The sequence below is a fragment of the Falco naumanni genome, chromosome 6 (assembly GCF_017639655.2).
Source record: "Falco naumanni isolate bFalNau1 chromosome 6, bFalNau1.pat, whole genome shotgun sequence".
Taxonomy (NCBI): domain Eukaryota; kingdom Metazoa; phylum Chordata; class Aves; order Falconiformes; family Falconidae; genus Falco; species Falco naumanni.
In genome coordinates, this window is record NC_054059.1 from 45,819,668 (window position 1) to 45,836,399 (window position 16,732).

General features: G+C 47.4%; 1 protein-coding gene across 4 annotated transcripts in view; it reads left to right on the top strand.

Annotated features, from left to right (window-relative positions):
- Positions 1 to 5,659, top strand: part of AKAP12 (A-kinase anchoring protein 12) — a 34,165-nt gene extending 28,506 nt beyond the window's left edge. For 3 of the 4 annotated variants that reach the window (XM_040597736.1, XM_040597738.1, XM_040597739.1), the window contains one exon: positions 82 to 2,708. In XM_040597736.1, coding sequence (XP_040453670.1) covers positions 82 to 90 — 9 coding nt within the window. In that variant the 3' untranslated portion in view covers positions 91 to 2,708. Of the gene's footprint in view, positions 1 to 81; positions 2,709 to 5,492 lie in introns of those variants that run through there. The other variant, XM_040597737.1, reaches the window with a different exon arrangement.
- The last annotated feature ends 11,073 nt before the right edge of the window (positions 5,660 to 16,732 follow it).

Consider the following 16,732-nt stretch of genomic DNA (forward strand, 5'->3'; position numbering starts at 1 on the left):
AGAACGGCTTAGGAAAATGAGATATTCTTGGGAGATTAAGTTGTCATTAAGAAGGCTTTTTTACTGTTGTCTTTCTTTCAGATGTGCTAAGCATCCATGTGGCATTTGGAGAGATGCCAGTCCTAGAGAACAACTGACAATCCTGCAACAGAACCAGGAGCTTTATTCACTACCCTTTATTCTCGGATGTTAACGTCTGCTCCTTTGAAGACCTCACCTTCTTCGTCATTTCTATTAAAAAAGCAATGCCTGTAATGTTGACTGTAGCCACACTTGTGTTCCATTCAAAGGTCATTTGTCTCTGTCAGAAACGTACCATTTAGATTGGAGATGCTCAACTGAGATCACTAAACTTTGTGCCACAGTTATTACTGTCCCCTCACTTAACACATGTTCTGTCTGTCCCATCTTCTTCAATTCCTTCACTTACCCCTGAATCCCCCTCCCTTCTTTCTGCAGTCTCCCTTACCCCCTACATCTTCCGTAGCTGCCTTGATTTGACCTACGAGTGGCCATAGATGCTGCTCGACTTGTGTGTGAGGGGGAAGAGGAGGGCTGACTGATGAGAACACATGAGACTTCTGGCTGAGAAGCAGATGTGTCTTTATCAAACAGCAGGAACTGGATCATGCACAAATTCTTGAGCAAGATGCTTGAGATTGCTGCCTTTCAGTTTATTCAGGTATCTCTATCCATCCTTCGGTTATATTTGTGCAGGCCTGATTTAGTGAGAAATTACTTCTACCGTGTATCTTGAAAGGAGATTGAAAATACCCTTCTGTTGTTCCAGACTTCAGGTCTCAGGACTGGACTGTAATGTGTTGAATATTTATATGTATGTCTTAAACCCAGTTCTGATTTTAACGTAGAGCTATGATACTTCTGTACTATTTAGGCATACCCTTAAATGAATTTTGTAGAGTAGCCTGGAGAGGAAATTGATACCATTGGAGCGGAAATTGATAACATGTAGTTTCCTATTTATTGTTCCAGGTTTTTTCCCTTGTAAAATCTCTCAAAAACTTGGCTGTCTTGCTTTGAATATTTATATGTATATCCTAAACCCAGTTCTGATTTTAATGTAGAAGTATGGTATTTCTGAAGACAAAAGGAGAACCCTGACCTGTCGGATCCACCAGTCGCTTCTACTGGCAGTCCTCCCTAGTTTCTAAGAACCCTCCAGAGTTACCATTTCCCTGTCATCTTGCTTATGTACCACAACCCTCAAATCACATCCCTCTCATTCCAGGGTCTGCTCATTTCTTGTCACGGTCCTGTCCAACACCAAGCCTTTCCCCCCACCTATAACATCTAACGTTCTTCCTGCATACAAGCTTCCTCCTTTCCCAACCCCTGCCTGAACCTCTTTCCCACCACAGCATTTTCTGAAATCTTCCCTGCTATCAATTCCTTGTCTTGGCTGAGCGGGGAGTAGGAAGGAGGGTAAGGGCTTGGTGATTAATCTGCCTTGAGTTGCAAAAAGCTGATGAGACCTTTGGGATGCTGAGATCTTAAAAACCTTCATGTGAGGTGGGTGGGACTGACAACAGCTGTAGACTAGAATGAGCAGGGTGATTTAAAGATGGAAAGAAGCCCCCAGACTCAGAGTCCTGGGATCTATGTCCCCAACAGGAGTTGGTTCTCTCTTTTGTTGTTTACATTAAAATCAAACACGGGGTACAAGTCAGTACTTTCAGCTCTGATTTCTAAAGTGAAGGTTACAGATCGCACTTTGTGAAACTGATGCCCATCAAGTTGAACAATAGCTCACTATCCTACCTGTATAGTAATTTATTTTAAAATCAACTTTTAGTGTACAAATGCTCTTGTTATGGCAGGTGCTTGCCTCTCTTCAAGGCTGCACATACAGCAAGCAATGTGACTGATTGCACTGGTGTGATTGCACCATCTGGTGCTGCCCTGCGTGGAAGCATCAAAAGATTTCCTTACCTCAGAGCAAAATTATATAAATATTTAAAGCTGAACAATGTGGTTTTAAACAATCCAGTCTATCTCTGTCCATTGTTAGTGGTAACTTTCCCCCTTAGCTTTGGGCAATTCCAACAACCTTGGTTGGTTTCCACAGGTTTAAGTTGGCTTGCAAGTTAATCATGCTCTTAATAACACCTCACAAGTGCAAACTTGGCTGAATTTGTACAAATTATATACCTATGTACGTTAAGCCATATTGCAATAACTGCAGCAGGTAAAACAAAATCAACAATAGCATGACCTGTGTAATCCTGATTCTTATGTTTGTAGCTCCAAAGCTGTTAATAATATGTAAAGTTAATTCTTGTCTGAACCTCATTTAAATAAAGCTAGCTTTACCACAATGTAAATTGTCTGTTGGTAGTAATTGGACAGGCGAGTGCTTTAACTTGCCTGTTTTCTCCATTAATCCAGGGCCTTGGTAAGCAATGCAACAAAACAACTATACAATACAAAAGCTTCTTATAACGGACAGCTAAATAAATACTGTACCTGAAGCCACGCTAATGGTGCAAGGAGCGTGCCTCCATCATAGAGATACTACTTTGTTCCAGCATATTGCTTTGGCCTCTGAAACTCTCATTTGAGACTGTGACTTCTGGCTTATGCTTAAAAGCTTGAAGCTTTCTCTAATCCAATGTACTGGGTTACCAAATTTGATTTTGTGTTTTTAAGGTAGATTTTCATTGATTAAATAAAATACAACTGCAAATTTGTTCTACTGTGTGTATGTCGTGTTTTTTTTTCAGCTTGCTTAGTGTAAATTGCTTTCTGATGCTTGCTTCATCTTCAGAGTTAGATTTGCTCCTGACAATTAATTTGTTTTGACTGACGTTCAGCTTTTGAGGAAAATTGAAGGAACTAGTTGCAGAATTAAACTGTGATTTGCTTGTTAAGTTCCTATAAAATATGCATCCTTTGAAAGTACTAAGAATAAGGTACTTCAGAAGACTGTGAAGAAAAAAAAACAACCTCAATTAAATTCAAGATAGGTAACAGTATTCAGTGAGCCAGAATGAAAAATTAGTAAATCGTATGCCTTGCCAGTGTAACTGAAGTATTAAAAAAACCCAACAAAGCAACAATATGCAACATCCACCAAAAGTTTGGCATGGATTTTGGTAGCAGATTAAGGACCTTAGGCCCATAACTGGTATCTTCTAGGCTCCCCCACTGCTGCTTAGCTGGGCACCAGCTAACTGCAGCTAACACCAAAAATCCAGAGATGCTTGTGGTTTATGTTCACAGACCTTGGACTTCAGACAGGAAATTTTTCCAGCCATCTATGTTCTATGGCTAAGGATGTTTAGCAGCGTTTGTATCTCAAAAGACATGTGTAGATGCGTACCTGAACTCATTTTGTAAAGCTACATGTTTACCTTCCTGTCTTGGCTAAGATGCTAAACTTAGTACCTGCAAATACCTGCACTGGCAGCAGCAAACACAGGGATGCTGAAACACTGCAGGATGCCTGTCCCTCATCTTACTTTCCTATTGCATCAGGGGGCTTGTACTGCAGGCAAGTGATCTCACTGCCCAGCCCTGGCATCTGGAGGTACAGGTCAAACCAACTTCTCCTACCACAAGCCACACAACGTCTGCCAGTCCTTTTGCAAAGTTTAAGCATTTATGCTATCCCGTTACCGATTAAAATGAAGTCCCAGAACAGGCATCAAAGTAGGAATTGTATCCCAGGGAGGTTTGTGTGCTGCTTTCTCTTTTGTAAGGCTGTTTTATTGGCAATAGCTCAAGCATCCTGCCTATTAGCTCAAGCTATGGAAGCAGATCTGGTGTTTCCATTCAGATCCAAAGCATATGCGAGGCAGCTGTGCTTGTTGAGGAACCTGCACAACTTGGATACAGCAAGTGCCTGGGGATGGGCAGGCGGCTTGCCAAAAGCACAGAGGATTCCTGAGATGGCTATGTCTGTATGCTGAATGCTGGATGTTTGTCGGTCACACGGCCACATGGGAGGGGAGCAGGCCTGAAGAGGCTGATGGCCCTGCAAGGAAGGATGTGGTTTGGAATGAGGAGCAATGTGGAGCAGAAGGCCAGCGGGATTGGCAGCACAGGGCTTGGAGTCCTGAATGTGGGGAGGTGGGTGAAATGTGGTAAAAGAGGGTGACTCTCAGCTCTGTGAACACTTTAAGGTGCTGCTAACAAGATGGAAGCTTAGCCACCACAATACTAGTATCTAATTTAGAGACGATGTCAATTCTAGTTGGACACTAGATTTAGTCTTTCCAAAAGTAAGAATGAAAGATAAGGGTGCAGTAAAGGCCTGTATCTGTTCTGCTCCAACATCCTCTTCAAAAAATAATATCAACTCTTTAAAATAGGAAGAACAGTTTAAACGAGTGTCTGTATTCCTCCTTGAAAATTACATCCACTTCCAGAACTTGAAAAACACATATAGCTCAGTCCTTAGTGCAAGGACTGATGATATGATGAAATGTGGGAAGCAGAAGTCCAATATGCCATGGGAGCTGCTTCCTGGGGATGGTCTCTGTGTAAAGTCCTGAGGCAGCTTGACCCTGTCCTCATAAACTAGCCCACAGACATGTCTCTGTCCCTCCTGCAAAGGCACCAGACTAGAAAGAATAACCAGCAAGATGCCTTTTGCTCTAAGAGGATAGACAAGAGGGAATTGTAAAAACTGCCAGGCATTTATAAGCCAGCTGCTGTCCTGGAAGGCAGACAGCCCAAGAAGCCTTTGAGAGGCAGCCCAACAGCAATCCCTGCCTCCCCCCTGGTGCAACTGTCCCCTTGTGGTCTCCTGTGGCCCCTCGGCCTTGCAGTGCTATGGCCTCCTCTGCCCTGCTTGAGCTATCTGCCTCTCTGCTTAGTAAGCAGGTTCCTTGTGAACTTTTAAACTCATTTCTAGGAGATTTTCAGCAGACAGACCCAGGGTCAATGTGCCACAGTCAGCGGTGCCTGTCATCTCCCATTGAAACAGCTGTTATGAGGTAGAAAAACCTGACACACAACCACCTATACTAACAATTCTCCCCTTCACCTTCCCGGTGGCAGCCATGAGGCTCACAAACTGTGAGACAGAGAGGTGATGCTCAGCCAGTATTTGAGAGTAGCTACCTGGCTAGCGCACACACAGAGCTTCAGGGTGCCCGGGCCCAAGGCAGGCCAGGGCCCTGAGCTGCCTCCACTCCATACAGTCGGGAGCGAGCGTGTTTCACACACTCGTGTGTCTGGCCCTGGCCACCAGTGCTTGGATCACCTCTTGTGCATGCCAAGACCATCTGGCAAGACACCGAGGGAGGAGGGCAAACATGGGAGGAGGCTGACTGTGGGATTTGAATTTCACTTGCTTTTGTTGTTGAAGAGGTGGTGGAAAAAAGTAACATTTTCAAGGCTGGCTTACTAAAGCAAAGGAGGCTGGAGGGTTACTTTCACCTCTGAGGGAAGGTTGTCCTTGGGGAAGACAGGGCAAGGGGGAAGTGTCAGCCAGACTATTTGAGACGCTGACTGGAAAGGCAGCCTTCCCACAGTCCCTGGCCGCCATGTGGGTGTTTGTTCAGAGGAAACTTTTCTTAGCCCAAATACATTTTGTTTGGTTGTTTTTTGTTTTGTTTTGCTGGGTTTTTTTTTAATCTCCCAGATGATGTTTTTGCTATCATTTAATGGAAGTAATTAAGAATTACAAAGACAAATATGACCTGCCCATTATTCTGGAGTTGACACAAACTCTTCTAAAGTAGAGTATTTGCTGAACAATCTTGAAAATAGTATTATTCTCTTCGGCATAAGTCTCTCTGCTGGGGAAATGCTTTTATTGGATTTTTGCATAATCTGTCTTGATCCTGCAATTGGATTCAGGCTCATACATCCTCCCTCCTCCCCACAGTAGAGCCAGTTAATGCCTCACAGATGCAGGGGAGGAACCTGCATCAGGATGAATGGTGTGGCAAAGGCTGAGTGTATTGCTTACAGTTCTTCGTACAAAAGTATACTTAATTAAAAAACAAACAAACAAACAAAAAACAAAACAGAGAAACCTTTTAAGTCAGTATTGGTATTGATTGGTAGAAATAGGCTCATATTCACTATGGCAGCCTATTGACTATGTTGACATTACTATTCTGTTTCTTTCACTCATAACCAGTAGTTGCTCATGGAAAGAACAGATACAATACTTCTTTCTGTAATCATTTTTTGATGCTTCTCAAGGCTCTGGACATTCCTGTTATTTATTATTTATTTATTTTTCCAATAAAAGAGACATTACATTTTGGATTTGCTTTCCTGTTATAAGCTTGGGTCACTGGGGAGCATCAAACCTTACAATCTAAAGCAGTAAAGATGGTTTTGCTTAAAACTTCAGAAACTCCTATTTTTGGTTGTGGCTAATGTACAGGAGTAGATTATGTGATGTGTGCTATGTCAAGCCAACCTGTTATACTTCTATATCATTCTGTAGAAACAAGGAACCTTGGCACATGACTGAAAAATAATGTAATGCCTCTTGAATTTTGCTTTGAAGACTATATAAGGTATTGATTAATTGTCCCCGTTAAGTGGCAAGGTACAACAAGTAGGGAAGTCTCAGTGAGTAGTACTGGCAACACGCAAGGAAGCAAAAGAGCACAGTTGGAGGACTGTAGGTACAGAGACAAACATGCATCAAGTGATGTAAGATCACTGTTGCTGAAAACAAAACTTTCTATTACAAAAAACTTGGCACTAGAAGAAAATCAGAGAAACTCCACAATCTGTTGCAAAAACAGAAAAAAAGAGTGAAATTAGTAGAAAAAAAATGAGTGCTTTTATTGAATAGTAATTTGTGACCTGTTTGCGGCAGGATAGCATGCAGAGTGAGAGCTTCCTGAGGGCTGTGGATCCCACTCTGCACAGACAAGTGGGAAATGGAAAGGGAAAGGTGATACCTTGTTTCTTGTGTGTAAAGTTCAGTGTAGCTCAGTTTTTCCCCTCATCACCGATTTTCTTAAGTAATAGCAAGTGAGACACCAAAGCCAATCTAAACGGCTCTTACTCTAGATACAGGACACAGCCCAAAGTTTAGAAGATTATCTTTGAGTTTTAAATAAGACAGATGAAATAGTAATGATTCTTCAACTCAAAAGCTTTAAATAGACTGTCAAATAAGCAGTGCTGAGGTTGGCCTGTTTTAAAGTTCCAGGGAAAAATCTGCACTTATTGATTGTGTTGTGGACTCAAAATGCAACCAAACCATGGGAACAGACTGTCCTAAAAGGAGAGGATACTCTGTATTTTTTAAGCAGAGAAAATAAAAGAGAGGGAGTAGTATTGCTGATGCTTGGAAAATTAACATTTCTCAGCCCCCTCAGAAGGCAGAGATCCGGGCTGGAGGAGCCTCTGGACATTTGTGTGCTCTGTGTGTGTGTATGTGCACACGTGTGTGCATGTGCAGGCATGCCTCTCTGTGTGTGTGTGTGTACATGTACATTCCCACAGCCTTTGTCTCCTCTCTGGACCTGGGGACAGGGAACTGTGGCAGCTGCACTGAAGCCCAGATACTTCCCCTTGCCCCTGCACCTCCCTGGCATAGCTGGAACACAGCGTGCAGGGAAATGCTGGTGTTCCCACCTGGCTGAAATTTCTTTGCCACCTGCCCATCAGCTCATGGCTATCTCCTGGCAGCGCTGCCAACAGAGTTCAGGGGACACAAAACACCCCCTTGAGGGTCATTTCCACTTCCCATCCTGTTCTCTTCACTCAGGGCTGGGGACACCTGTCACACTTGGGCATCCTAGGAGCTGCTCACTGACAATGCTGTTCTTGGCTGTTCTCCAACACCTTTTACTGCCTCCAGCATCTCTTCCTGCAGGAACTGGATGCTCAGACCCAGAGAAAGGCTTCCGTTTCTCCAGAGGCAAAGATTTCAAGAGCAGTGACGCATTCTGGAGTTCAGAAAATTGTCTCTGTCTCTCCTCCTTCATAACATCTATTCCCATATATATTCCTGTATCTCTATCTCTCTGTTTAGCTACTTATCATATCTCGAAGTGCTTAGAGTAGGAAGGACAGATACTCATCCAAGGTCTTCCCATAGCACAGAGTGTCCCTGCCAGGACACTGAGGGCAAAGGCAGGACAGTGACAGTGTCGTCTCCTGCCTACTGAATAACTGAGCGACAATAAGGCACCAGACTGGTCCTGGACAGGCCTTCATGGCAGAAGTAACAGTAAAAGAAAATTCTTCTCTCAGCAGTGAATATGCAAAAAGGTCCCCCCGTGTGTACCTGCCACTGTAAGCCTTGGGACTTGGTGCTTTTGAGTGCTCTGTGGCCCACTATGCAAAGGGCTCTGCTCTCTGGGGCCAGCGTGCCGCAAGGCAGGGCTGCCAGAGTCCTGCCAGCCCCCTTTGGCTTTCCAGGGCAGCCTCTCGGTACAGCCATGCTGCCACAGACACGGGTACAGCCATGCTGTCACACTCTTCAGGTGTGCAGTGCCTGCGCCTGTGCAGGGCAGCCAGCCAGTGAGCCAGGCCGCCTGGGCGGCTGCACTGGTGTGACTGCACCATCTAGTGCTGTCTTCTGCAAAGTCACCGCCGGCCTTTCCGCCAGAAGGAAGCTCCGCTGGGTTTCACAAGTCCGCACGGGTTGCACCTCAAAGGCACCAGAACCATACTTCCAGTTTCATAACCAAAAGCTGGAGAAGGTCATGTGGCAAAGGCAGCAACTTCTAGCCCTTGTCCTCCCTGTGAGGTGAGCTTCCACCCAGCCTGGACAGCTGTGAAAGGGGAAGAAGCACAACACAGCACGAGCTTGCGTTGCTGACGTACGTGCACCAAATGCACGTGTGAAAGATTAAGCTGCTTCGGTGGGCTCTGAATTGAAGCTGCAGCTTCACTTCCAGATTGCTAGCTGTTCCTTCGGTGCCAGTCTGAATCACGTCAGGAAACGATACAGCCACAGCAGAAACAGGGCCCAGACACACAGGGGCTGCCCTAAGGCACAGCTCCTGCAAAGGCCTGATGTGTGCTGGGACCAGTGGCCTTTCGGCCGCAGGGAGAGCGGCGTGTACGCTGGATACCAAGGCCAGAAAGAGATAAGGTCTGCTGCCTCTGCAGCCTTGCAAAAGGAACTGTTTGGTAGTTTCTGATAAGCCTCAAAGTCTTGGGTACAAACTGCAAAAAGCCACAGGAGAGGTGCAGACCAAACTTCCAAACTGGAAGGCAGGAATATACCAAATTATTCAAAAAAGCTTTGAGAATCAGACCCAGCAGCAGCCAGGCTGCTGAGACTGTCCTGTTTTGTGGGGTGATAGAAAGGAGACCTACAGCACGATGGAAAAGAAGCAGAGGGAGCATTGTAATTATTAGTTTTAGCCAGGGTTAAGTGGTAATACTTTCCAAGAGGTCCTCCAGACTAAGTTCGCAGATATACCAGTATATATCACAAATGATAAAAACCAGAGGAGAACCTCATCTAAAGTAAATGTAATGGAAAAGAGTTATAGTCTGTCTCTATGCAAAGAGGAGAAAGCAAAAGGGGGAAATAGAGGAGCACCCACAGTCACAGTCACCACTAAGCATTAGTGGTTATGGAAAATGTATTTAGAAAAGAGCAATCTCTGAGTCAGCTAAATGTACTGTCACCTATTTTACAGCAATTGGCTGAGTTTGTCTCGGCCACTCATTGTGATCGTCCTCTGGACTTGGTACCCAGGGATGGCGGTGACACAGTACAACGTGAGAAAGTAATGACTAAGATAGAGGATTTTAGAGATGTGAGCTCTGGGATTCCCACTTCTATCAGCACTGACCCTACACCAAGAATATACAGGAAACCAAGGTCGGGGCTTGATCCTGTGGCAGTCCAAGCAGCCGCTACTGGCCCTGGGGAGGATGCATGTACCGAGGTGATGGTGATGGTCAATGACTACAGTGTTATGACATTCCTCATCAACACAGGAGCCCAAATGTAGACAGCAGATAAGGGCACTTACCAAGGACAGTCTCCACTTAGCAAACAACTAGTTTCAATTGTAGGTGTCCATGGCCAAGTCACTACCCACCCACTGGCTAGGGCTAAATTAATTCTGTCTAAAGAAATAGCAGTTCACCCAATCTTACTCTTATAGGCACTTTTTAGGTACAAACTCACGGAAGGGTGAGTTGCAGGTTGACCCATGGGGAAAATAGTAAACAAGGACAACCACTGCCTTTACCACATGGTTTGCCTCATATTGATGCACACCCGTTAATCTGTTACAAACAGATGCCACCTTAGCCCATAGCAAGCTCCATATTGCAAGCTCCCTCCTGATGCCATCCATCCTCTTGCTGAACTGGCAAAACAGGCAAAAGAAAATGGAATCATTGGCAAGTCTCATCCCCCTACAAGTCTCCTGCATGCCTTCAAAAGAAGACTAATGGCAAGTGGAAATTCAACAGCAGATTATAGAGGCCTGACAGCTGCTGCCAAACTGTTCACTGTGACTATTCCCATTATAGCTGACTGATAGAGTCAATACTCTTAATGATGGATGGCAACTATTGATGTGAAAGATATGTTTTTTTTATGATCCCAGCACCAGAGGCAGATAGGATGAAGTCTGCTTGCATCTAGCAGGAACTCCAGTATATATTTACTCACCTGTCGCAAGGCTTAAACCATTGTCCCACCATGCGTGCAGCTCATGCTACACTGGCTAAAAAGCTGGAAATGTTAGCATTTTCACAAGAGGTCACTGTGGGTCAGCACATCAGTGATGTCTTACGAGATGGCCACTTGGCAGAACCTGTGAACAGGCCATGGACACCTGGTACAACACACCCACCAGAAGAACAGAAACATGGGCCCAGTCGTGAATTCATAAAGACAGATTCGTAAAGATGGGGAGTCAGATGGGTAGGTGGGAGAAAAACATCCACCAACGAGGTGCTACAAGAATTCCAATGATAACCCTTGCCCCAGAATAAGAAAGGGGTTATGTGCTGTGCTAGGAAATTTAGGATCTTGGAGAGTACGTATTCCAGGATTTAATACAATAGCCTGACCACTTCATAACTTACTAAAGAATGCGATCTGGGAATGGACCCCACAACATAACGAGGCCCCCAGAAACATAAAAAAGAAATAAAGAAACAACAAAATAAAGAAAACCATAAAAGTGTATCAGCCACTGGGACATATCCACCCTGCATGGCCCCTCACTACCGATCCAGGTGCGAGAAAAGGCGTATCAGTGGGGACTAGAGCAATAGGGGCTGCCTGGATCCATGCAACTTTGTGTCACTTTGGCTTCCAAATCACAGCAGAATTTTGTGTAAAAATACAGTCATATATAACTATAAAACCACTATTAAAGAATTTTTGAAAAGAAAACCTAATTTTGAATAGGAAACCAGATATTATGTCTTTACAGGAAGAGCATAAAGCTGGACAGTGGGGTCATCATGAGGGCAAATACACTTCCCCTCTAGTAAAGCTTTTTGAAAATCTGAAAGAGCATGAGTGTTTCTTTCCATGGCCAGCATGGATTGCCTCACTCCCAAAGCTTTTAGCAATTCAGTGAAATCTGAATCAGAAAAGATGATAAGTATAGTCTCTCCCTAGACTATTTACTGCACTTAACTAAGACCTTTGCTATTTCTAGGAACAGCTTGAGGAAATAAGACGGTCTTGAAAGAGTAAGCTCTTATTAATAAAGCTTTTTTAATTTTCTTTCTGTCAGATGCGGTAAGCATTCATGAGCTGTTTTGAGAGATACCAGTCTTAGAGGACAACTGGCAAGGTTGTGGCAGAGCCAGGAGCTTTATCCACGAGGCTTAATTAAGTGATGCTAACACTTGCTCTTTTGAAGACTTCACCTTTTTGTCATGGTCAGTAAAAAGCAATGCCTTTAATGCTCAGCATAGCTACAGGTGTGCTTCATGCAAAGGTCCACACAACTGACCCAAGATCCCAGTAGATATCACAACCCAATCCCCTCATGGGGGGCAGCAAGGACTCCCTTGCCTCCTTCTCCCCTTTCCTATGAGGAGAAGGGACAGAAACAGGGGCAACTCCTGCATATGCTCTCCAGTAAAAGGGAAATCTGAAGCTGAAATTAGGGGAAAAAAGACAGAGACAGAAGGGTGGGAAACCACATTGTTTAGTGCTGCAACGCTTGAAATACTCTTTTGGTGTGATTCCAGCTGAAGAGGCAATGCCCTGTGCCTGCACTCTCCACCAGCTGTTACACAGACTTTTTGCAGCATCCCCCTTTCTTCAGCAGCCCTTTTGCAGCCCTGTGCCAGTGAGAGGCTTCTGCTCCGTTTCTCTCCCCATTCTAACTCTAATCCTAAACCTACACTCTGGTCGCGAGTTGAGCCTTCTCCAAAACCCCCAGCCCTGGCTCAAGGTGAAAAATTCTTTGGCAGGGCAGAGTGTGGCCCCTCAGTCACATTTAGATGACTTATTCCGGACTGTGGTTTTTCTGCCTTAAAACTGCAGTCTAAGAGAGTGCTGAGGTTGTGGCCTTCTTGACAGGTCCAGTGTGGCTCGCTGCAGTGTAAGCTTTTGCCACAAATGGCCCTGACAGCTGGAGAGGCAGTGCCATTCCTGGACCTAACTGCCTCTTCATCAGGTGTTTGACTTGCTTGGTTACATCTTGGAATCTCTTGGGTTTCTGAGCAGCTGGAGCAGCTCACCAGTGTAATCTTCATACATTTCTTACTGCAGGGTGGTAACAAGAAATGTACCCTCTTGGTCCCGTCAGACACTAAAAAAGGATTTTGCCACTCAGCTGGTAGGTTCTAAAGACAAACTGAGGAACTGCCCTCTTCTACAGTGCTTTCAAGCTGACACTTCTCCAAAACCGCCTGCTTCACTTCAGCCACAGCAATTCAATGCTATCCAGGAGACAGCTGAAAGCCTGGAGTGTTACTCTTTCGCAAATGACCTCTCCCCCTTATGCTCAGTGGCAGAGACATCAGTGCTAATTGCTTAGTGTTATTGTATCACCATTTCTAGGTTCTCAGAGCCACGTTTAATCAGGTTCCTTGACAGCAATAGGAAATAAATGTGCTCATTTCTCACATGGATAGTCACCACTGAGGTGTGGCACCGCAAGTGAGTACCGCTACCCATGGCTACATGCCAGAGCAAATAAATCCTCCTGGCAGCAGCAGCTGCACTCGTTTCCTCTCACCACACAAAACCTCAGCTCCTGTAAGCACTGACCATCAGTAGGGCATGGCCAGATGCAGAGTAAGACGTCACCTCACACTCCCTTGCAGGAACATCAGAAGCAGCAAAATGTTTTATATGACACTACAACACTAGGTGACTTTCTCAGGGGTCTACCAAGGACTTGTGCTGAGACACAAATACAGGTCTTGAGAACTTCCAATTTCTGTAGGACAACTACTTTTTGGAGCAGAAGGCAACTCCTTTAGGAGCAAGAAAATCTCTCTCATTTCTGAAGGGGAAAAAAGCATCAATACAACCATAATCTCCAAATTCCTAGTATGCTCTTCTTTTTAATAAGGACACAGACCCTAATCCCATGCAAAGAGATTCCTGACCCTTGAACTAATGAGAACTGAAGGTGGTGCTTCCATTCTCCGGGGCAAGTACAGTGCAGCTGGTAACACCTTCTCTTGCTGAGCTGGCAGGAGCAAGGGGAAAGCATCAGCCCTAAAAGGAGCACGATGATGGGAGCGCTGCTAACCCCAGGGTGGCAGAGCAGAAGCCGTGCGCTCTCGGTTCTGTCTGTGAAGGACATTGAAAGGCAGAAGGCCCTGCTTCCACTCTTGCTATAAGATGGGGGTGTTTTAAGGTTTGGAAGAAACTCAAGACATGACTGAGTCTGCACAAAGAGTGAAGGTGAAAAAAATCAGAGCGAGGGACACTACTAAGCCTTCATCCTCAACGACCCCCGTGACCACCACCAGGAGACAGTGCCCAAGCGCAAATGAGAGGAAACGTATGCTAATGATTTCTTGGCAGACTAATTATCCTAACGCAACCTGTTCTGGGGCTTCTATTGAATCTGTATGAATGTATACTTTAAATCACACGTGCACAAAGAAGTTGGGGCAGCAGGTGCTTTTGGAATTATCCACCCTGACGCCCACCGGTGAATTAAACATACTGCTTTATAACCTATCCTGAGTTATAGAGTTTAATTCCGCACGTCAGGGGCATGGTCCGACTGCACAGTGAAAACTGCAGTCACCGCAAGGTGCCCAAGCGACAGACACATCTGCCTCGCAGTTAGGGCAGAAACATCTGCAACGTCAAAAACCTCTATACATGTAAAACACTTCAGCGTAACTTCTGTGCCCGATGTGTTCCCATTCTCTGAGGAGGAAACAGTTAATAGAATGTGAAAAAAACCAAATCGAACCAAAAAACCAACAAGCCGCATCCCAGCACAGGAAAGGTGGTGTCCTTGGAGGCGCGGTCACAGCGGCAGTTTAGGCGGCGGCTTCCCGAGTCACCGCCGCTGTGACTCCCGGAGCTGCCGTTCCCCACACCGGCTCCGCCCTGCCCAGCGCGGCGCTGCGGCACCGGAACGCCGGTTCCTGCGGCGGATTCGTGCTGTTGCTTCCCTTGTGGCAGGGGGGAGCGCGGAACGGAGCGCCGACGCCGCGGCCCTTCGCCACCTGCACTCACGGGGACCCCCGGGGCAGCGGCGCTCGGGCCCCCAAGGTCACTCCGGCCGCCGGAAAGCTGAGACGCTGCCCCGGTCAGCCCAGTTTTAAGTCAAACTGTGGCGTTACTAGACCCCGTGGGAGGGCTCGATTCCCGCTGCTCACGCCGGCGGCGGGTAGCGGGTGGGGCCGGCACACGAAGCCACTCAGACAGGCGGCGCCGGCAGGACACGCACCCACGGCCCAGGGCCCGGCACAGGGCGAGACCCGCCTGAGGCGAGGAGAGGCGGGGCGGGGCGGGGCGCCAGCTCGCCCGCCCGCCCGCCCCCGCGCATGCGCGGCGCCGCCCCGCGCCCCTGCCCGGCCCGCGCTGCCCCTCCGGCGGCGGCGCTGCGGCAGCTCCGCGCGGGGGCGCCCGGCTGCTGCGGCCCGGTCCCGCCCGCCGGCCCCGGCTCCCGTCCGCCCTCTATGGCCGCCGCCCCGCGCCCTGCCTGCCCGCCCGCGCGAAGCACCGGGGCCGCCGGGCCGTGAGTGCCAGCCTGCGGCGGGCTATGGCCTCCCGCCCCGCGGCCCTGTGCCCGCCTCGCTGCCGCGCCGGGGCCCGCCGGCTCGGGGGGCGCTGGCGGCAGATGGGTCGCAGGGTGAGCGACCGTGGCGCCGGGTGAGCTCAGGCCCGGCGGCTCGGAGCCGGTCGCAGCTGTGCCGCCGCCGCTGTCCCTGGCTGCCGCCGGCGGGGCGGGACGCGTCCGTTACACACCTCGGACATGGCAGGAGGGTGGCGCACAGCGACGCGCACACCCCTCGAGTCACACCTGCGGTACGGTTTTTGAAATGCAGATTGTGCTACAGCTTGGTTGGAAAGTAGTGAGTAGGGCAGGAAAACTTTGAGTTTTAATAAACTCGGCGAACGAGGGTGGAGTTTTCTCCGAAGGAGCTTTTTCAGCTTTTGTACACAAACAGGGTTTGTCCTGGGTCTCTTTCCTTTATCAGTATTGCCAAAGATGTCTCGTGTATGCACCAAAATGAGATTTCAAAAAAGATTCTGTGTAAAGAGTGCAGTCATATCAAAGAATAAGATTGTTGTTGAACAATTATGACTAAGTGTACATGTCTGTGTGTGGAAGCCTGTGTACCAGCAACGGGAGTGGTGGTGGTTTGGTGGTGGGGCATCACAACCTTTTCCTGGTCAGCGCATGCAAATCACATGCTTTGAGTGACTGTTCCCCTTCATGTCCTCCAGGTACTGCTGGTGGGGTGGAAGGACCTGGCCCACAGGCCCTCCCCGTTCTCTAGCCTTTACCCATTTGTAGGGCAGTCACGGAAGATCTGCTCCTGCTGGGATGGGAAGCTCATGCTGACGGTTTAACGTCAGCACAGAGGCTGTGACCAGTGTTCACACTGCCCAAAAGCGTGTGCTTGCCCTCATCAGGGACTGCACTTGCATGGGCTGATTAACTATGCCACCACAAAATTGTCCAGTTTGGAGTCAGCTCCTTTTGAGGGGAAATGGTCTTGGTCAGTCATGAATGGCAGATGCAATAGTATTTTATATATATATACATATCTAAGTAAAACGTAATAATATTTTAAATTATAAATTTTCTTGTCAGTGAATATGCAAAAAGGTCCCCCCGTGTGTACCTGCCACTGTAAGCCTTGGGACTTGGTGCTTTTGCGTGCTCTGTGGCCCACTATGCAAAGGGCTCTGCTCTCTGGGGCCAACGTGCCGCAAGGCAGGGCTGCCAGAGTCCTGCCAGCCCCCTTTGGCTTTCCAGGGCAGCCTCTCGGTACAGCCATGCTGCCACAGACACGGGTACAGCCATGCTGTCACACTCTTCAGGTGTGCAGTGCCTGCGCCTGTGCAGGGCAGCCAGCCAGTGAGCCAGGGCGCCTGGGCGGCTGCACTGGTGTGACTGCACCATCTAGTGCTGTCTTCTGCAAAGTCACCGCCGGCCTTTCCGCCAGAAGGAAGCTCCGCTGGGTTTCACAAGTCCGCACGGGTTGCACCTCAAAGGCACCAGAACCATACTTCCAGTTTCATAACCAAAAGCTGGAGAAGGTCATGTGGCAAAGGCAGCAACTTCTAGCCCTTGTCCTCCCTGTGAGGTGAGCTTCCACCCAGCCTGGACAGCTGTGAAAGGGGCAGAAGCACAACACA